The 22,971-nt window shown below is 44.0% G+C and overlaps 1 protein-coding gene across 6 annotated transcripts in view; it reads right to left on the bottom strand.

Moving 5' to 3' along the window:
• LOC114669445 (uncharacterized) overlaps positions 1-22,971 on the bottom strand; it is a 488,735-nt gene that overhangs the window by 340,289 nt on the left and 125,475 nt on the right. For 2 of the 6 annotated variants that reach the window (XM_051923216.1, XM_051923212.1), the window contains one exon: positions 18,649-18,927. The exons of 2 other annotated variants lie outside the window; for them this stretch is intronic. In XM_051923216.1, coding sequence (XP_051779176.1) covers positions 18,649-18,927 — 279 coding nt within the window. The remainder of the gene's footprint in view (positions 1-18,648; positions 18,928-22,971) is intronic. 2 more of the 6 variants (XM_051923211.1, XM_051923213.1) reach the window with 1 other exon arrangement.

Below are 22,971 nucleotides of genomic sequence, written 5' to 3'. Positions count from 1 at the left end.
TCGGACATGTATGGCAGATACTTTAACCCTTTCAGCTGAGATATCTTAGATATGAGGAGGCCTAAAGTCTGAAAGTTTGTCAAGCTGAACTGGAAAGCATTGTATTCTGGGAAAGCTGAAAAGCAAAGCAGGATTTAGAGCATTGTGCAGAGTTAGAAAGTGCAGCTTTGAATTGCCACAGGAAAACAAACTTGACTTTGTGATAACGATTTAGTAAGACTCTTTATGTTTGTTTTGAAGATGTGTAAGCTCTGCTAATGAGATGGAAAGAAGACAGCCAGGTGCTCATTTTATTGGGTGGGATATTTTCTTTTATCAAATCTTTATTTCTTAAGGAATGAATGTCTACCTTTATTTTTGCATATAATGTTGCATACACTTTCATTAATTTTATTGTTTTGTTTTGAATTTAGCACAAAGCCATTTGTTTTCTAACGTGAGCGGCCATTTTGTGATACCATCTGCATGATGCAATGATCCATCACCAGGTGGCATTGTCACTTGAAGTAGCATGTCATAACACAATTTACACAATGACTTAAAGATTGGAGCTGCGACCAAAACTTTGTCCAACACTGCAAATACATTTGTGGAGATTTTGAACAAATTGCTGCTAACTGTAAGCACAATGCAGAACATTCTGTAAAATCACCAAAACTTAGCATTGGTAAGTTGGAAGTTTGTAGTCAAACACTGTTGAAGAATTCATTGAGCGTTCTGGTGCAAAGTTTAATAAAAATATACAAGAATTAATGGACTCTGGGGCTGCTGAAAATTTTATAAGCTCATCACTAGTGATGCATACTCTCTCAAGCACATATTCATGGGAGACAGCATAAGGGCTCTGGTGAAAGTAATTACCTGCCAGACTAGGGGTTGGTGCTGTGTTCTAATGCCTTCTCTCTTCCTCCCTCTGAAGATTGACAGCCATTCCACCACTGACATCAATTCTGTTATCCGCCCTCATCCGACATCTTCTCTTGTCTGCATCTTTTTTTAACAGAGCCTGCTAGTTCTAATTGGACCAACATAGAGGAGAATGCAAGGACTTTACAAATTCTGCCAGTAAAGGACTCAGGGGTATCACACTACATTATTGGTGGCTTAACACTTCATTGATACTGAAATGTTGATGCATTTGAGAAGGAATTAAGTAGGATAGTTCTGGAAAATTCTGCAAGAGGAATCACCAGTTAGACTGTAAATAGTTTAGAGTCCCACACACAAACTCTTCCTGGTCCTCATTAATTCTTTCTGATAATCCATTAACTTCTTTAGCAGTTACTCGGGCTGTGAAAACCGAGCTAAAAGCGTTGGTCCCGAGTGTCACATGTTATGTCTTGTGTAAGCATTAGAACCGAGAATCACTCTGGCTTTGGAGGCAACCCGAAAATTGGATCGACTTGGTTTGATTAGACAATTCGGCTACTTCTGATTTGGCTTCAGTCTGTCCAGGTCCCACTGTAGTCAGTGCGCAGCCGAAGTCAGCAGCACCAATTCAGCCACAGGGCGAGTGGGTAACAGTAAGACGGGGGTCTAAGAAGCCAAAATTTAGTCCCCCGGCACCCAGATCACTTATTCGGACCCAGAACAGATTCTCAGCACTGCAGCGCATCTGTGGAAACTGAGAATAAGAAAGTGCTCATAATTGGCGATTCCATAGTGCGGAATGTTAGAATTCCAAACTCTGTTAAACCAGAAGTTAATGTTAAGTGCCTCGCAGGGGCCAAGATTTCTGACATAGAGGCCGCATTGGTCCGTGTCGCCGACGATTTACCTTATTGCTGCATGTCAGCACTAATGATATTTATTCACAGCAATCTGAGGTATTAAAGAGGAACTTCATCTCTCTATGCACCAAAGCTAAAAGAAAATGTTGGAATTTAGTTGTATCTGGCCCCTTACCAAGATCATATAGAGGGGATGTGATTTATAGCAGATTACATTCCCTTCACTGCTGGATAGAAACCTGGTGTGCAAATAAAAGCATAGCCTTTGTGAACAATTGGGAGGATATTTGGAATAGGCCTGGATTTTTCAAAAGAGATGGTCTTCATCCTAACTGGAGGGGATCTTATGTATTATCCCAAAATATGCCAGCAAAACTGCCTGGTTGACTGATTAGAGCACCATCCAGGCCGCAGTGATGTGATCTTAAATCACAGGCCGTTGTTTATCTCACCTGTTACTATCCTGAAGCTGTTACCCATAATCCCTGTTGTAAGGCATCCAGTAAATTTAGTCTTGATGCAAACCTTAAATTACTTGATAATCAAAAAATAAGGTGTATAATTAGACCAAGAGATAAAACCAGACCATCCACCAGAAATTTACTTCAAATTAAAACAAAAAATATATCAGCAGTTCAGAAAGAATCATACAGTTTTAAATGCTGCTTATTGAACATTCGCTCTCTTGGCAGTAAAGCTGTTTTGGTAAATGATATTATATTAAGTACTAAATCTGATCTGTGTCTTCTCACTGAAACCTGGCTTAGTAAATGTGACACTGTCCCCCTAGCTGAGGCGTCACCAGATGGATACTCGTTCCTTCATAAGTCTAGAGATTCTAGTCAAGGAGGAGGACTTGGAATAATTCACTGTAACAAAATGCAAATCATGTCTAAAAATTTAGGCAACTGTACATCCTTTGAGGTATTCATTTTAAATTTTAAAACAGATTCTAACACAATTATAGTGCTAGTCTACAGACCACCAGGGCCATATTCATTGTTCATCACTGAATTTAGCAACCTTCTATCTGATTTGGCTATAAATGATCACGTAGTACTGATGGGGGATTTTAATGTCAATGTCAATGTCAATTTATTTATATAGCACATTTAAACAAACATAGTAATGCTGTGGCCAAAGTGCTTTACAAAAATAGAACAAATTAACATAAAACATAAATAGAAATAAAATATATGAACATAAAATAAAATACATAATAAATAGAAGTAATGTTATATACATGAAAAAAAAAGCATAGAAGTAATGTAATGTAATCACAGAGAGGAAGCCATCAGTATTAGTGAAGGTCACTGAATGCAAGTGAATAGAAATGAGTCTTTAATCTTGTTTTAAACAGTTCAATTGCAGATGACATGTAATGTACACATTGATGTGGAAACTGACACTTTTAGCAAATGTTTTACTTATTTGTTAAATTCAGTAGGATTTTGTCAGATTGTCAAAAGTCCAACTCATAATCATAACCACACATTAGATTTAAATATAACTTACAAAGTTGAAATTCAAAATTTAAATATCACTCCATTAAATGAAGTTATTTCCGATCACTACTTAATTACATTTGATTTAGTCCAGCCCTTGCCAACACACTCACAGATTAAAACAAAGACAGTGCAATATCTAGATTATAATTCTGCTTCGAGTCGAGTGTAATTGTGGAAAACCATTTAAATGAGCTAACATCAAATGTAAACGTGGAAAACAATTTAGATCAGCTAACATCACATTATAATGTGACTTTGAGAGATGCTCTGGACACAGTGGCTCCCCTTAAAACAAAAGCAATCAAAGCACATAGAAACTCTCCCTGGTTTAATGAAAACACTCGAGCTCTTAAATTAGAGTGTCGAAAACTGGAGCGCAGATGGAGAACAACAAAGCTACATGTCTTTCAAATTGCATGGACAGAGAGTGTTAAAAAATATAAAAAAAGCTCTCTTTAAAGCTCGTTCAGAATACTATTCTACAATAATAGAGTGCAATAATAAAAATCCTTAGGTACTGTTTAGAACAGTTGCTAAATTAACTAACAGGAATTCAGATCTACAGTGCAAAATACCAATAGATATTTGCAGTACAGTGATCCCCCGCCTATTGTAGAAGTTACATTCCAGACCCACCCGTGATAGATGAAAATCCACAATATAGAAAGTGTAGCTGTGTTTTCCCAAAGTTACCAAAGTTCAGCAGCTCTAACTTAAAAAATGGGATTCAGCAAAAGCCTGATGCACAGAAATGATTACACAGACAAAATATCTTTGTTTTTAAATGTTTAATTAAGTTTGGCGAACCGCCACCTTATCGTGGTGGAGGGGTTTGCGTGTCCCAATGATCCTAGGAGCTCTGTTGTCCGGGGCTTTATGCCCCTGGTAGGGCCACCCAAGGCAAACTAGTCCTAGGTGAGGGATGAGACAAAGTGCGGTTCAACACAACCTCCTATGATGAACAAAAAATTTGGATGGCGTTTTCCCTCGCCCGGAAGTGGGTAACCGGGGCCCCCCTCTGGAGCCAGGCCTGGAGATGGGGCTTGATGGCGAGCGCCTGGTGGCCGGGCTTGCACCCATGGGGCTCAGCCGGGCACAGCCCGAAAAGGCAACATGGGTCCCCCTTCCCATGGGCTCACCACCTATGGGAGGGGCCAAGGAGGTCAGGTGCAGTGTGAGTTGGGTGGTGGCCGAAGGCGGGGACCTTGGCGGTCCGATCCTCGGCTACAGAAGCTGGCTCTTGGGACGTGGAATGTCACCTCTCTGAAGGGGAAGGAGCCTGAGCTAGTGCGCAAGGTCGAGAGGTTCCGGCTAGATATAGTCGGACTCACCTCGACGCACAGCTTGGACTCTGGAACCAATCTCCTTGAGAGGAGCTGGACTCTCTACCACTCTGGAGTTGCCCCTGGTGAGAGGCGCCGAGCGGGTGTGGGTATACTTATTGCCCCCCGACTTGGAGCCTGTACATTGGGGTTTACCTCGGATTCAGGAGGAACAGTGTGGTTTTTGCCCTGGTCGCGGAACAGTGGACCAGCTCTACACCCTTAGCAGAGTCCTGGAGGGTGCATGGGAGTTCGCCCAACCAGTCTACATGTGTTTTGTGGACTTGGAAAAGGTGTTCAACCGTGTCCCTCGGGGAATCCTGTGGGGGGTGCTCCGGGAATATGGGGTACCGGACCCCCTGATAAGGGCTGTTTGGTCCCTGTACAACCGGTGTCAGAGCTTGGTCCGCATTGCCGGCAGTAAGTCGAACCCGTTTCCAGTGAGAGTTGGACTCCGCCAGGGCTGCCCTTTGTCACCGATTCTGTTCATAACTTTTATGGACAGAATTTCTAGGCGCAGCCAGGGTGTTGAGGGGTTCTGGTTTGGTGGACTCAGGATTGGGTCACTGCTTTTTGCAGATGATGTTGTCCTGTTTGCTTCATCAGGCTGTGATCTTCAGCTCTCTGTGGATTGGTTCGCAGCTGAGTGTGAAGCGGCTGGGATGAGAATCAGCACCTCCAAATCCGAGACCATGGTCCTCAGCCGGAAAAGGGTGGAGTGCCCTCTCAGGGTTGGTAGTGAGATCCTGCCCCAAGTGGAGGAGTTCAAGTATCTCGGGGTCTTGTTCACGAGTGAGGGAAGAATGGAGCGTGAGATCGACAGGCGGATCGGTGCGGCATCCGCAGTAATGCGGGTGCTGCATCGGTCTGTCGTGGTGAAAAAGGAGCTGAGCCTCAAGCAAAGCTCTCAATTTACCAGTCGATCTATGTTCCTACCCTCACCTATGGTCATGAGCTATGGGTAGTGAACGAAAGAACGAGATCGCGAATACAAGCGGCTGAAACGAGTTTCCTCCGCAGGGTGTCTGGGCACTCCCTTAAAGATAGGGTGAGAAGCTCAGTCATCCGGGAGGGGCTCAGAGTAGAGCCGCTGCTCCTCCGCATCGAGAGGAGTCAGATGAGGTGGCTCGGGCATCTGATCAGGACGCCTCCTGGACGCCTCCCTGGTGAGGTGTTCCGGGCACGTCTAACCAGGAGGAGGCCCCGGGGAAGACCCAGGACACGCTGGAGGGACTATGCCTCCTGACTGGCCTGGGAATGCCTTGGGATTCTCCCAGAAGAGCTAGAAGAAGTGGCCGGGGAGAGGGAAGTCTGGGCATCTCTTTTCAAGCTGCTGCCCCCGTGACCTGACCTCGGATAAGCGGAAGACAATGGATGGATGGAATAAAACAATCCATATTACTAAACGAGAATGGTAAACCAGATATGGACGTAGGGACCTGCCCGTGGACGCAAAAGACATAGTGCGCAAGCATGAAACAAAGCCCCCCCCCCAGAGTGAAACGGGAGAGACTACGACCCGTCAGAGTAGGAAACAAAGTAAAACGTCATAAAGAGGTTAAAGAACATGGATAAACACATGGAGAGCAGGTTACAGAACAAAGCCCCCCTCCCCAGAGTACAACAAGAGAGACTACGAACCGTCTGACATGCCGCAAGCGGGATAAAGCGAGGTCAGAAATAAAATACAGAATAGGAAACAAAGTAAAGCTTCATAAAGGGATTAAAGAACGGGGACGAACACATGGAGAGCGGGTTACAGATGATGAAAACTGGAATGCAACAGCTTCAAAAAAACCTAGGCACAAAACACATGCACACCGAGATACACAATATAAAGGCAGAAACAACGCCAATTAAACGTCCACACCACACAGCGGAGGCAGACCCGGAGGGTGCAGGCGCCTACATCGGGCGTCGCAACGCGCGGTAAAGTACAAAATGCAAAGGCGCCTACACAGCATGGTAAGAACCGACATAATACAGAAGGCGCAGGCGTCGCTGCCATATTGTGAGTGGCACTAATGCGTGGGTCTAATGCACGTGGACGCCTACAACACGCGTCTCAAACTGCATAAGCAAAGCAGGCACGGGTTCAACACGACACAGCTCAAGTGACCGAGATACAAACACGCGCCTGCCTGGATATAATTAATGAACGCAAGTGCCTACAACGTGCGTCTGACATGCCGCAAACCAGGCAGGCACTGCTCCAAAAAAAGAGCTTCGTATTAACAGTGGATAGACCCACAGTGGCACGGGCGAACGCTCCGTATTAAACATACGTCATCCTCACACGTCCAAACTATACAGCATAGGTGAACCACATTACAGTGATGCATTATTAACAGTACGATAAACATCACAGTATCGCAAACAAATGAAAATTATTACTCGAAAAAGGGAAAATATAATCACCACGAACCAGGCGTCATTAAAACAAAAGCAGAATAAAGCGAGGTCAGAAATTAAAGACAGAGTAGAAAGCAAAGTGAAACGTCATAAACAGGTTAAACGAGTGGGCCAAACACATGGACAGCAGGTTACAGATAATGAAGACCGGAATTCAAAAGCTTCAAAAACAGGAGCTCGACTGACCGAAATACAAACTGCAACGGGAAACACTACGGGGTCCGCAGTACTCTACAATGCACCGCATAATAGTATGGACGGGGCTCCGTGTTAACAGTGGAGGGCCCCAGAGTGACACGGGTGAACGCTCCGTATTAAACGTGCGTCATCCTCACTTGTGGCTGCCCAGCGGGCACAGGTTCAAAACGCCGGGGGTAGGCGAGCGAAGCGAGCAGGGGGCGGAGCCCCCTTGTTCACACAGAAAAGAAAATTAAAATAGTAAAAAATGGAAAAATTTCTAATAAGAAAAGTTCTGTTCTAAGCTTAATCTTGTTACATGTTAAATCGTTACTATTCACTTATCATTTCTGAACGATTTCAAAACGGTCATATAACTGTATGCTTATCCCATTTCTACCTTAAAAATGGATCTTTCAAGTCCCTGTTTACTGGGACCTGTTCTAAACACAACAAGATCTATTATCGCACTGTTTCTCAGTTATAGTAAGAAGATTCTATCTCTTACTAACTTATAGAGGGAAAAGACTATACCATTGTCTATGACTATGGAAAAAATTCTATTCTATTCAAATTAAGCAAAAATTAATGAGAGTTTAACTCAAAATTTAAACTTTCTAAGATTGGCTCTTACAGAAAGACCACATTTTGTTTATAGTTTAAGTCTTAAAATACCACCCACATGCTTTAAACACATGTAAACTTATTAAAACACACTTTGTAAACACATATGATATGTGGATGTCGGACTAAGGATATGAGTAACATCTCTCTATTATAAAACATTTTAACGTCACGCAAGACAAGGCAGTGAGACAGAAGGACAACTGCTGTACAGGCTTTTAAATGATTGACACGCAGAGCGACAAGTAGAACAAGCATCTTGGCAGAAGCAGCACAAAGGCAGCACAAAGTCCACTTCTCCTTAGCGTGCATTCAGCCCCCCCCCCCATTGACACCGCGAAGTGGCAGGAGCGTAGCATGCCTTCGGGGGAAGGGGGTTGAATTTGAGCAAAGCGATCGAGACCAGATCATCTCGGACAGACACTTTGATGACACACCCTACTTACAAACAATTTAAAACAAGTTCATTGAAATCTAACCTAGCAGTTGTTGGAATGCTTTTGGCGAGAAGCAGAACATGCAGCTTGCCAGCAGCAGCTGCAGAAGCCCAGCAGATGATCCAAGCACTTCTCCTTAGCGTGCGTTCAGCCCTCACCCACCCCCTCCTCCTTCTCCTCCTCCTTCAGAACGCGCAGAGCGACAAGCAGAACAGACAGCTTGGCAGAAGCAGCCTGCAGCTGATCTGTCCACTTCTGCTTAGCGTGCGTTCAGCTCCCCCCCTTCACAAAGCCAGCGGCAGAGACAAAAAGTGGCAAAAGGACATCTGCTGTACAGGCTTTTAAGTGATTGATGCAAAGCGCGACAAGCACAATGAACAGCTGGCCAGCAGCAACAGCAAGACACCAGTTGAACCAATCGCATCTCTTTAGCATGCGTTCAGATCCCCCTTCTCAACATGAGCAACGTTATAAGTGCTGTGAGAAAGAGATTTAACCACTCCTGGGGCAGGAAATAAAGGACAAATATTGTTTTTACAAAAGTTTTAAAGTAAAAATGAAAATGATGCATGTGTAACAATTCCCATGAAAATAACAATCTCTTTAAATTGTTTATCCAGTGTGGTGCCTGGCGGGCATCCATGCCCGGCCGGGACGCCCAGGAGGAGTGGAGGAGGGCTTGTGCCTCCTCCAGGACACGAGGGGGCGTCCTCCCTGGTGGTTTTGGGGACCACAGTTACGGAGCTTGGAAGCTCAACACAGTAGGGGTCCATGGTCACCACCAGGGGGCGCCCCAATGCCTTGGGAGTGTTGGGCCTCAGTACTTCCGCCACAACGGGAAGTACTGGGGGGAAGAAACTTGAGGGCATCCGGTGGACTTCCGGCTTCACCATGGGAGCTTCCGCCACACTACGGCTACGGAAGCCCTGAGGATGCACCTGGAGCCCATCCGGGGCATATAAAAGGGGCCGCCTCCCTCCAGTCAGGAGCGAGAGTCGGGAGGAAGAAGACGAAGCGTGTTGGAGAGGAGTGGAGGCGGACTAAAAGACTGAGAAAGGCATTGTGTTGTGGCCAGGACTTGAAGGGGTGATTGGTGCTTCGGCACTGGGTTGTGCTCACTATTGCTGTAAATATTGTAAATAAACGTGTGTTGGGTGAAACTATGATGTCTACCTGTCTGTGTCCGGGCTGTTCCCCACAGTGGCATCCCAGATGGGACTCTCTGCCTGGTTCAAGGCAGGGACCCGAAAAAAATAATTTTGTGGGCAGCTCGGGGCAGCAGGTTAGCCCACACACACGTCGCGGGAGCGACGCAGGCACAACCCCGTGGGAGCGATTCACCTTCACCGGTTCCTTAAATGGCCATGTTCTCCTGGTGCGGGGAGAAGAACAAGGACGTTGCCGGAGTGCAGCGGGCTCCAGCAGGCACACTGTCGCCGAAGATGTCCGGTTCGGCAGCGTGGCGAGGACGGCGACACAAGAAGGCGAGTCCCAGGAGGTGAGTACCCTGCCCAATGGCGATAGGCCCCGTGGGGGCAAGCTTACCTTTTGTGCTGCAGGCAGGGACTACCTGGGACTGCGTCAGTGGCAATGGTATGCTGTGCCTCAGGCTATCGACGGCGCCGAGGCGGCAGTAGGCAGTGCAATGAAAAAGGAGTCGCTGCAGCTCGATAAGCAGCTGCTGCTGGAATCCAGGAAGGCACGTCGCCGCATCAGGAGACGAGGAAACAGAGCCAAAATGGCCGCGGACTGGAAGCCGCTCCCAGAGACTGGCTCGGGATTGGGCGGTGTGTCTGACGTGTCCGCTGATGATTGGATGGAGGCGGGCACAAGGAGTGTCAATCCCGGGCCGAGAAAGGACCCGACGGGGCTGGTTGGAAGGACCCCCAGAGAGCAGCCGGCGGATTTGCCTGAAGAAAAGGTAAGGCAACCGCCGACTGCCAATCTGTCTTTGCTCGCGGCGCTGTGTGAGTTGGAGGAATGCCTTCAGCCCGCGGTGTCGTTATTCCAGGTATTACACATCCTCCGAGGGCGATTGAAGGAGCTGGAGATGAAGGCGACCACGACCCTGACGTCGCTGCGACAGTGGGCGGATCGGCGCAGCGCTGGAGGCTTCAGCCAGAGGGACGCGGCGGGGACGGTAAGTACACCCACACCCAGAAGTGCAGCCGGAACTTGGCGTTCAACCACCTGGAGCACTTCCGTGTGGACTATAAAAGGGAGGAGGACGACGAGGTTACCTGGGAGGAGTGGTGGAGGAAGAAAAGAGTGTTTAAGTGCGTTATTTGTGTCTTTTGGGACTGTGTCGTGCCTGTGTGTTTCTCTTCTCGGTACTCAAATGTGGTACTTGGTGCCACGGCCCACCTGCCAAGTTGTTTTGCCTGCCTAAGGTAAAGTCATCCCTGATGGAGGATCGCAGGAATCGTGGGGTAGAGGGGTCCTTTCATCGGATTGGCTGGCCCAGCGCTGTTTCAGCTGTGGAATGACCAAAAGGGGGAGGCAGCTTGATGGATGAGGTCTCCAGGACTCTAAACAAATCCAAATCTTATTATGGGATATATCATCTACTGTTAAATTCTGGTCTGTACTTGTAAAATGTTTATTTTTATACTGTATTGAGGATTTGTTCTGTTCTGTGTATTGTATTGTATTGACCCCCTTCTTTATGACACCCACTGCACGCCCAACCTACCTGGAAAGGGGTCTCTCTTTGAACTGCCTTTCCCAGGTTTCTTCCATTTTTTCCCTACAAGGTTTTTTTTTTGGGAGTTTTTCTTTGTCTTCTTAGAGAGTCACAGCTGGGGGGCTGTCAAGAGGCAGGGCCTGTTAAAGCCTATTGCGACACTTCTTGTGTGAGTTTGGACTGTACAAAAATAAATTATATTGTATTGTATTACATCTGAGTGCAGGTTTTAATTATGGAATATCTGTACTTTACCAACAATGATGATGAAAATACCCCTCTAGCCCCCAAAATGAAGAAAACGTGGTAGATATACCAGGCGTTTGTAGTAAAATTTTAGAGCGTTTACATTTCAGACTGTGAAGTCAGCATTGATGAAAGTCTCATGGCTTAAAAGGGCAGACTGTCATGGATACAGTACATCACGTCAAAGAGAGCAAGATTTGGTATAAAGTTTTACGAGCTTTGTGAATCTAAAATGGGATACATCTGGAATTAGGTCCTATACACTGGGGAAGGGATAATGTCTGATCTGAAATACGATCAGAATGGCATTGCTACGTCATTTGTACCGACTTTGATTGATGCTCTGCTGGATCAATGTTACTGTGTTACCATGGACAGTTTTATACTTCGCCAGAACTATTTTACATCTTACTGCAAAGAATGACTGCAACATATGGAACAGAGTGTCACCACCGTCATGGCACACGTGAAGACTTTGGCAGAACTAAATGACACTGAGGTGCACTAGTAGCCTGGCAAAAGGGTAAAGTGCTTGTGCTGAAATGGAAGGACATAGATAGATAGATAGATAGATAGATAGATAGATAGATAGATAGATAGATAGATAGATAGATAGATAGATAGATAGATAGATAGATAGATAGATAGATAGATAGATAGATAGATAGATAGATAGATAGATACTTTATTAATCCCAAGGGGAAATTCCCATACTCCAGCAGCAGCATACTGATAAAGAACAATATTAAATTAAAGAGTGATAACAATGCAGGTATAACAGACAATAACTTTGTATAATGTTAACGTTTATCCCCCGGTGGAACTGAAGAGTTGCATAGTGTGGGGGAGGAACGATCTCCTCAGTCTGTCAGTGGAGCAGGACGGTGACAGCAGTCTGTCGCTGAAGCTGCTCCTCTGTCTGGAGATGATACTATTTAGTGGATGCAGTGGATTCTCCATAATTGATAGAAGTCTGCTCAGCGCCCGTCACTCTGCCACGGATGTCAAACTGTCCTGCTCCATGCCTACAATAGAGCCTGCCTTCCTCACCAGCTTGTCCAAGAGTCCCTCTTCTTTATGCTGCCTCCCCAGCACACCACCGCGTAGAAGAGGGCGCTCGCCACAACTGTCTGATAGAACATCTGCAGCATCTTATTGCAGATGTTGAAGGACGCCAGCCTTCTAAGGAAGTATAACCGGCTCTGTCCTTTCTTACAAAGAGCATCAGTATTGGCAGTCCAGTCCAATTTATCATCCAGCTGCACTCCCAGGTATTTATAGGTCTGCACCATCTGCACACAGTCACCTCTGATGATCACGGGGTCCATGAGTGGCCTGGTCCTCCTAAAATCCACCACCAGCTCGTGTTCAGGTGTAGGTGGTTTGAGTCGCACCATTTAACAAAGTCATTGATTAGGTTCCTATACTCCTCCTCCTGCCCATTCCTGATGCAGCCCATGATAGCAGTGTCGTCAGCGAACTTTTGCACGTGGCAGGACTCCGAGTTGTATTGGAAGTCCGATGTATATAGGCTGAACAGGACAGGAGAAAGTACAGTCCCCTGTGGCGCTCCTGTGTTGCTGACCACAATGTCAGATCTGCAGTTCCCGAGATGCACATACTGAGGTCTGTCTGTAAGATAGTCCACGATCCATGCTACCAGGTATGAATCTACTCCCATCTCTGTCAGCTTGTCCCTAAGGAGCAGAGGTTGGATTGTGTTGAAGGCGCTAGAGAAGTCCAGAAACATAATTCTTACAGCACCACTGCCTCTGTCCAAGTGGTAGAGTGATCGGTGTAGCATGTAGATGATGGTATCCTCCGCTCCCACCTTCTCCTAGTATGTGAACTGCAGAGGGCGTGGCAGACCTGTGGCCTCAGGTGGTGAAGCAGCAGCCTCTCCATGGTCTTCATCACATGTGATGTCAGGGTGACAGGCCTGAAGTCATTCAGCTCACTAGGACATGATATCTTTGGGACTGGGGTGTTGCAAGATGTTTTCCAAAGCCTCAGGACTCTCCCCTGTTCCAGGCTCAGGTTGAAGATGCGCTGTAGAGGACCCCCCAGCTCCAATGCACAGGCCTTCAGCAGTCGTGGCGATACTCCATCTGGACCCGCTGCTTTGCTGGCACGAAGTCTCCTCAGCTCTCTGCTCACCTGTGCTGTTGTAATTGTGGGTGGGTGGAAACTCTCTCCTATGCTGGTATCAGCAGAAGGATGGGTGGAGGGTGCAGTACTCCGAGGTGAGAGTGGGTTAGGGTGGTCAAACCTGTTAAAGAAGTTGTTTGTTTTCTTAAAACTGTACATAATGCAGCTACAGTCTCTGAAAAGTAATACAGTGATCCCTCGCTATATCACGCTTCGACTTTCGCGGCTTCACTCTATCGCGATTTTTCCTCATACACGCTTACGTCACTACGTATGCGCTTTCTGAGAACTTTTATCTAAGCCCCACCATGGCTCCTAAACGTGCTGCATTTTCTAAGCCTTCTGACAATGAAACTAAGTGCTGGAGGAAGATGCTTACCATCCAGGAGAAGGTGAAACTCTTGGATATGATCAAAGATGGCAATACCCTACAAAAGCCTCCTCACGCATATGAAAAGACAGCGCCAGCAACTGCCTATCAAGATGTTCTTCAGCCACGCACCCAGACACCCACTGCCTACTCCTAGTACTCCTTCAGCGGAAGAAGACAACGACGCACCTGCTGAAGATACTGCACCACCTTGTCACGGTTGGGTCACAGATTTGCACAGAGACACAGGTGGTTGTAGAAAAAAAAGAACTTTATTCAAAGCACTGCAAACAAACATTTGTCTCTTTTCAAAAGTTTAAACGTGCTCCATGACAAGTCAGAGATGACAGTTCCGCCAGGAGCAGAGAATGTCTGAGAGAGAGAGAAACAAAACAACCAATTCCAAAGCTGAGAGGCACTGCACAATACTTTAAAGTAAGCAGAGTACCGCGTGAGAGGTTTATCACGCATTATAGCGCAAGTAAGAAGGGTAAGGAGCAACGTGAAGGTAGACTGTCAGCTGTTTCAGGGGTTTTCCCAGGGGCGTCTGTGTCCTCTGAGGGTGCGATCAGCGATTCAGCTTACAACCTGAAGAATCTCCTACTGAGCTCGTGCATTCATAGGTTAGTGGTTGTGTGTAAGAACGGTGTGTGTGTGTAATTAAATGTACAGTACAATAATAATAATATGATATTTGTAATGTCTAATATGTCTTATTTTCTCTTATTTTGTCTAATATATTGGGTAATACGAGTGTAAATGGTGACTAAAGGGTGTTACTTCATGTCTAGAGGGCTCTAACAATGTTAAAAAACGTATTTAGAAGGTCGTAAACAGGTTTTCTATACTCTAACTGCGAAAATATTCGATTTATAAATAAAGAATCCTACTTCGCGAAAATTCATTTATCGCGGTAGAGTCTGGAACGGATTAACAGTGATAAACGAGGGTTCACTGTACTAGAAAAAGATATTTTGTCACCTGGTGGAACAGTGCATTAGGAATGCATTCATCTTATACAAATAAAAAGTTGGTGAAACTGAGTGTCATGCCAACATTACATGACAGCATTGCAGCACATCCACCCTCCACACTACCGCAAAAGAGACGCGGTTGACCCAGCACATCGTGGATCAGTCCAGAGTGTCTTATTGGTAGACATTTTATTGATTATATACCTCTAGCAGAAAAAATAAAACAGAATCCAACTCATAGCTGTGCAGTGTGCTGTTCAAAAACTGATCAATTAGAAAGAAACCCGTGATTATCTTCCCAAATGTGACGTTGGATTGAGTGTTTCATTGTGCTTTAAGATTTACTACACAAAGGTCTCATTTTGAGATTATATGCTGTTTTTGTATCATTAGTAGTATTATTATTACTGTTATTATTATTTTTATTATTTTTGTTCATTTCTTCTTATATTTTTATTCATCATCCATCCATCCTTTTTCCAACCCGCTGAATCCAAACACAGGGTCTCAGGGGTCTGCTGGAGACAATCCCAGCCAACACAGGGCACAAGGCAGGAACCAATACCGGGCAGGGCGCCAACCCACCACAGGACACACACAAACACACCCACATACCAAGATCACACTAGCCCCAATTTAGAATTGCCAATCCACCTAACCTGCATGTCTTTGGACTGTGGGAGGAAATCCACGCAGACACGGGGAGAACATGCCAACTCCACGCAGGGAGGACCTGGGAAGCAAACCCAGGTGTGCTAACTGCGAAGCAGCAGCGCTACCACTGCGCCACCGTGCCACCCTTATTCATCATTACTATTTTTATTTGTATCTTTATTATACTTTTGAAAGTTAATAAAAATGTAACTTTTTATACCACAAAGAAATGCAATTCTTTTTCCAAGTGTTTTTGGAATAAAATGGAACACCAAGGAGGTTAAACTCCGGGTGATGACTGGCAGTAAGTTTAACTTGGATACCCACCTTGTTACAAAACCCCTCCTAGAATCAACACATCAACTGCAGACCCCGATCAGAAAGACTGGACATCATAACATTGTGGAATTTAAAGAAATGTCAAATAAAAATTTCCATGAATTCCTTTGTGGAAGGAAGGGAACGGGGGAATAAAATGAGCGCTCTTTTAAAACAATCCACAATGACAAAATGGTAGTATGACCCTTAGAGACTGGCAGATCAGTTATGAAATCCACCATTATATCCTCTTAAGACTGTATGGCAGGGGCAAATAGTAGAAACAAATGTTTAAAATGACAACAAGTGTCACATAACCTCACAGAGACTTTAACATCTTGAGCTAAATTCAGCCACCTGAAATATTGTTGTATAAATTGTAAAACATTAAAAAATACCAGGGTGACCCAAACAGGGTGGTGAATGACTCTTCTCAAAACTGTACAAATAGCTGGATCAGGAACAAATGACTCTTCATCAGGTGACTCATGAGGTGGAGGAGGATTGGACCACCACAACTGAAGGGACGCTCAGAGTTTTTCCGGCAATTCTGTGACTGTTGCTCCTAAACATTTGTAAGGTGGTCTGATACATTTGGGTTCAAACACCACCACATCAGGCTCATTCAATCTGGAAAGTGCATCTGCTTTCAGACTGTGATCAGCACATCAAATTAAAATGTTAAACTGACTTATAAACAAGGACCAGAGAGCTTGTCTAGACTTAAGTCACTTGGCAGATTTCAAGTGACTAAGATTCTTAAGGAGTATAAAAATAAATAAACTCAAGAGCCGATGTCAGCACTCTTGTAAAGCTAATTTAATAGCTGACATTTCACGATCCTCCACATCATAGTTCTGCTGAGAACCACGGAGGTTTTTCAAAAAGTAAGCACATGGATACAATTTGAACCACAAAGTGCTGTGATAACAAATCCTCCATACTGACACTAAACACATCTACCTCCATTGGAATGGTAAATGTTAAAATGGTGACAGACATGAATCAAGTCTTTAGCTTATCGAAGGCCTGCTGGGCTTCAAAATGTGTTGGTACCCCTCTTAGTGAGTGATAGTAAAATGAAGTACAGTAGTAGCAGCCATTATGGAAGATGTACAAAGATGTGAGAAAATCTCCTTTAAATGAACTGCATGAGATATGGAATCAATAGAAAGGATTAAGACATCACTGGCGTACACCAACACTGAATGAACCAAAAAATCACAAGAGCTTTCATTAAAAAGACAGAAATAGTGTCGGTGGATTAGCCAAATCTCACAGCATGACTGTGTACAGTGCTGACGTGTTGAAAGCAGACTTCCACTTATCCCACTTATCTCATACACACTGAATTATAAGCAATACGTAAGTTAAGTTTAGTAAGTGCAGTGAAACCTGTCATTAGCTCAAGAATGGAAGAAATCAGAGGAAGAGCTCATTATTCTTTACTGTAATCTAATTACGTTCCTGAAAATCCATACAAGTTTTTTTGGAGACAATAAAAAAAACAGGACTGCCTGATGGTCTAATAAAACCATTCTCCAAATTTAAACTAATATAAGAATTGATAGCCTTCAGCTCAGAACAGGATGGGAGATAACAGCGACCCTTAGACAAGGAGGTTCTGGAAGTAAATAAATCAATGATATGGTCAATGAGGTGGGAGCTGCATTTTGAAATACATCTGAAAATTCAGAATAAATCTCAAGAAGAGTGTTTAAGTGGCAAATCTGTAAAGATGGGCCAATCAGAAACTAAATACACATCATCAAGTACCATGGACTCCATGCAATATGTGCTCAAATGGAGTTCTCCAATCAGTGAGTAGCGTGTGTTTCTGAAGCCAATGGAAACCAAGATGATCGAGATAACAGGCAGGCAGTGTGGCGTAGTGACTGGGGCTTTGGATTTCTAAGGATGTGAGTTCAAATGCCAGTACAGACATGTTGTGACTATGAGCAAGTGACATGGCCTGTCAATGCACTAATGGAAAAACCAACAGAAATGGAACCAGTTACATCTCAAATGTTTTAAGCTGCTTTGGCAAAAGGAGTCAGTCAAATAAATCAATAGAAATGTAAGATAATGGAGGTACTGACAGTGAGCTAATCTCAAGACAACATTAAGTGGAAGGATTGAAACTGATAAAACTTCCAGGAGTGACTGAATTAACAAAGACCCAAGAATCACGCAGGCTAGCAGGACATGTTGGATACTAAAAGTATCCAGGAGTCAAGATGTGGTCAAAAACAGAAATGAGTCAAATACTGACACCGGGTCAGACTTTGTCTGTTACAACTGATTATGTTAAATAATTTCAATTTGCTTTGTTTTATGGTGTGTTTACCCTAATCAGTATTTGACGAGTGTCAGTCAGTCATTGTCAAGTGTGCATTTTGTGATTTTAATGTTTGTAATTTTATTTTAGCTGTAAATTTGTTATAGCACTCTGAGTCTGTGCTCAATGAAGAGTACAGTACAAAAGTAAATAAAATTTCATGGAACTGAATTCAATTGAAACATCTCCTCCAAGTAGCAGTCAAAACAATTTAATTGCTGATATCTCCACATGCAGTTACTGCACCATCACTCTGCATCTCTTTGACCAGGAACAAGAAAATAAGACCTGCTCATCATCAAAGGGGTCTAACAGTGGCCATCAACACCCCATGATGTTGAGATATGAAGAACAAGAATAAGAAAGGAAGACAATGAAGAGGAGAACTGGAAGAGCCTTGGAGGTTTTCACCTTCTCCATAAACAGATAAACAAACAGAATTAATCAGTATGGTGGACACAGGAAATAATAAAACATCAGAGAGGAGACAGAAGAAATTAAATGTAGATAAAGCTGTGAAAGAGAAAAACAATTAAGAAACAAAGGACAATAACAAAAGAATGAAAAAGATGTCAATAGTAAAAATAAGAGCCTGGCACAAAGATAAGGAAATATCTTCTCAATCACTGCATCGCTAGGATTGTGTCAAAGATGTCCATCACTATTTATAATCTGCTGAAATTTGACTGAACAGTAAACCAACATACCTTACAGTCTCCAAAAGACTGTTGAGTACACATCGCCGAAGATCTTGATAAGCCTCTTTGTGCTGTGGAACGGCGACTTTGTCTGGGTGACACTGACTCAGGAAACTGAAGTAAAGTAAGTCATCTTCATCATGAATGAATGAGAGAGTCACCTTGTTTGGAAATGGTGCAAATAAAGAGATGAGCTGTGGGAGGCTGTTGTCTCTTTTCACTCTGTTGTACTCTTTAAACAAATCACACATCCGCCAAAATGAATAATCATTGAAGCCATCTAGTAAACTAGAAGAAAAAAACTGATGAGAGTATGACATTTACTTGTATGGTACATTTTCATATACAAATGTAAGCAACCAATTAGAACTTTAGAACAGGCCACTCAGCCTAACAAGTCCTATCCAGTTAATTCCTCCAAAATATTCAAGTTTTGAAGGTCCCTAAAGTCCTCCTGTTCACTACACTTCTTGTTAAGGGGTTATGCTGCCACCTAGTGGCAGACACAATATAAATAGTGTGTGCTGTTGGTGGTTGACTGTTTGATATGGACAGTTAGAATAAAGCAGACAGAACTGACTTGTGGAAAATGGGTCCGTGTGGTCTGTACACATAAACATGGTGTCAGAAGTGTGAACCACAACTGCACCAATTTTAGGACAAATCAACTAAATATCCAGCTGAAAAATCCTTTATAACCAAGCAACTACACACACAAATGTCATACCACCTCCAGCCGAGATGAAGATGTCCGGCAACTTGGCTACGAACTGGGAGATCTTTAAAGCAGAATTTCATGACTTTATGTTAGCCACCAGACTGCATGAGAAACCCGCAGATGTACACCCTCAGACGTGTAATGGGTAGTGAGTACCAACATGTCTACTGACACAATCTGCACTTGACAGAGGAACAGCAAAAGGATGCCACCACCATCTTGACTGCCCTCGAGAGGCATTTCAAGCCGACAAAGAATGTCATATTTGAGTGCTTTGCCTTCGGATCCCTTATGCAAGAGGAAGGTGAGACAATAGACATATCTGTAACTAAAATAAGGGAGAAAGCTGTAACGTGTGATTATGAACAGTTGAAAGACGAACTGATTAGAGACAGGCTGGTGTTAGGTATTGCTGATGAAAGCATGAGACACCGCATGCTAAAAGAATGGGAACTTACTTTGGCATCCGCTATCGACATCTGCCAAGCTGCAGAGCAAATAGATTTGCAAATGAAGGTGCTAACACAGGCCATAATTAATGGCACTGATGTCCGAAAGCCAGCACAGCAAGGCACACTCAAGTCCACCAAGTCACGACTTCCAAGCAACCGTGGGAACGCTTACAAGTGCAAGAACTGTGGCAGCGCACACAACTGGGGAAAAGCCACATGTTCAGCTTTTGACAATGTTTGCCGATTCTGCAGAAGTCTCAACCACTTTGCGATGGTGTGCCTTAAAGTGAAACAAGACCAGCATCAGCTGCATATGGTACACACCCAAGCTGAGCTTGAATAGGAGGAGGACGATGATGCTGACGGACACATATACACCGCCAGTATGATGGCATCACCCAGCTGCCGAGGAAAAACGTAGTTTGCCAACCTACAGCTCCACAGCACCTGGCAACGTTGCCAACTTGACTCGGGAGAAACATGCAAAGTGATGAGTCTACAGGATAAACTTAAGCTAATTCCTAGCCAGATGAGACTGAAACTGTGTTCGGGGCAGGTGGTGAAGTCAGTGGGCCTTTTCCGCACTGAATGCCTGATAAAGGGACATAGCCACAAGCTAGAATTTGAAATAGTTGAAGCAAATCAAATTCTGCTCCTATCAGGTTCAACATGTGAGCATTTGGGACTGATGCCCATCACGATACTGGAAGAACTTCATAATTTAGAAGGCCATATCACAGAGATGCTGACCGAACATGAATTTACCATTAGATAGTGGGACGTATTCAGGTATTCCATCGAATCTCTCCCTGGGAAAGTACATTTTGACCTGGATCGGACTGTAATGCTCACTGCACAATGTTCCAGTTGCCTTTAGGACAGCTGTCAAAGCCTAACTGGACAAACACATATGAGAGGGCCATCTAGCCCCAGTGACTGACCCCAAGGAATGGATGATGTACCAAACATTTTTGTGCATACGCACCGTTTATACACGAGGCGCCAGGTCACTTGTGGGGCTGAGTACCTGAGACCTGAGTAGTACGAGAACAGGAGAAAAACAAAGAATCAGGAATGAGCCAGTGAGAGAAACACCTCAGTCAGGAGTGACCAGCGTTGGGTAGTACACAAGAGATGACAAATATCCTGCACAAATTAGACTTTACATTCCCTTAGACACACGAACCTCAGACATCTGGGACAATCACCATTACAAAGAGTCACTGTTTTAGCTTAGGTATTTTGCCAAACTTATTCGACTAGTGGTCTTATAACTCACCAGAGTGAACAAAATAATAATTAAAAAAGCATTGTTTCATCACTGTACTGTATATACTAGTTATAGACATTTTAGAGGGGTTGAACTGAAAAGTCCTTTAGCAAATGGAAACACAAAAACTCACAGGACTCACTAAGACACAATTTACATTTATAAAGAGAGAAACGAGAGTCAGGTGTACACAGGACTCAAAACTACACCATTCATTAAAAACAGGGGATAACCACAACCTTCATCAGAATGTTAAGGACTAAAACAGCAGAGAGCTCCAATCAGGACAGGCAGAAGAAGAAACAAATCACTGGGTAGTTTGGGCCGAGTGCAGACATAACAGGGCTGGTGACTGGTGTCAATAAATTGATCCACACTCCTATTCTGTCATTGGTTAGGTCACATGAGGCTGTAGTAGAACATCTGTCTAAAGTCATAACCAGGGACAAAATGTCTACAGCTGGCCTAACTGAAGAAAACTTCTGGACAGGAACACCAACAAAATAAAAGAAAAAGACACAAAATTGTTTCATGGATTCCCAGTTTGAGCTGTCATTCCTTGCCTATTTGTATTCAAAATAATAAAATTGTAATCAAAAGTCTTTCTTTATCATTCCCCGAAAGAAAATAAAAAAAGCTTTATTAATTAATTTATTTATTTTTCAAAACCAAAACAAAAGGACAGTGGTCTCATCTGTTATAGGAGATGGACGTCTGAAGCAGAGCTCCGCTAGCAGTGGCTTTATTTTCCCACGTATTTCACATTATTTTAGAGGTATCCTGTATTTAACCCGACCAAGGAACTTCCACTAAAATATACAAGCATGAGTAACAAGAAGAAAAGTCAGAAAGAACCAGAAAAGAAACTTAAAACTGCTTCAAAGTCTGGACAGACATCCGGCCCGAGTGCAAGGTATGGCCTCTCGGAAACTGACCTGGAACAGGCAGACGAATGCGCAGATCTCCTGGGACCCCGCTCCATTGTATCGTCTCCAGTCAAGAGTGAAAATGGGAGCGACGGTGCAAGTGATAGAGATCGCGCTGTATCGCCGATTTGTGAGGATCATTCGAGACTAGAAAAGGCCCTGCAGGATGTGCTCTCATCTACTCATCGTGAGCCTGCAGCACCTGCTGTAACAGGAGCTGCATTTCCACTTGTGGATCACGAAATCCGAAGTGAACTATCGGAACTGAAAGAGATGATTGCTACACTGGCTGCCGCCATGGCTACGGCCATAAATGAGCTTAAGAACGAGCTTAAGAAGGATATCATCGAGATTAAAAAGGATAACAAAGACCGGGAAACGCGTCTATTTAAACATTTTAACGTGAACTTTAAAGGCATGTTGGAGAAATTAGTGGAACACATCGAAGAAACTAGATCCAAACTGAAAATGCTTGCCGACCAGATTAATGACGTTACAAATCAGCTGGATGACGTTAAGCAGGCATTCACGGCTCGAGTTGAAACAGCGGAACAATTGGCGTCTAACGCCGATGAAAAAGCCACAGCTGCGAATTCCGAATGCAAAAAACTTAGAGACAGATTTGCGGCCCTTGAAGATGGGTACAGAAGAAATAATATAAGAATTGAGGGTATACCTGAGAAATGAGAAAGCTCAAGCCCAGTGAAATTTGCAGTAGAATTACTGTCTAAAATAATTGGAGATGACTTTAAACTCGACATTGAGATAGCAGCGGCTTATCGCACAAACAGACCAAGTACCTTTAAACCTAGGTCTGTTATTGTCCGCTTCGAGCGACTACGATGTAAGGTTGATGTGATGGCACTTCTCAGACACAAGCAAGAGATTATATTTGAAAGTAATCTTATTCGTATTTTCCCCGACTTTTCACCATTAACAGCTGCAAAACGCGCAGCCTACTTTAAC

The sequence above is a fragment of the Erpetoichthys calabaricus genome, chromosome 2 (genome assembly GCF_900747795.2).
Source record: "Erpetoichthys calabaricus chromosome 2, fErpCal1.3, whole genome shotgun sequence".
Lineage (NCBI taxonomy): Eukaryota > Metazoa > Chordata > Cladistia > Polypteriformes > Polypteridae > Erpetoichthys > Erpetoichthys calabaricus.
Note: the sequence above shows the minus strand (reverse complement) of the source record. Positions and strands in the feature narration are given on the sequence as shown.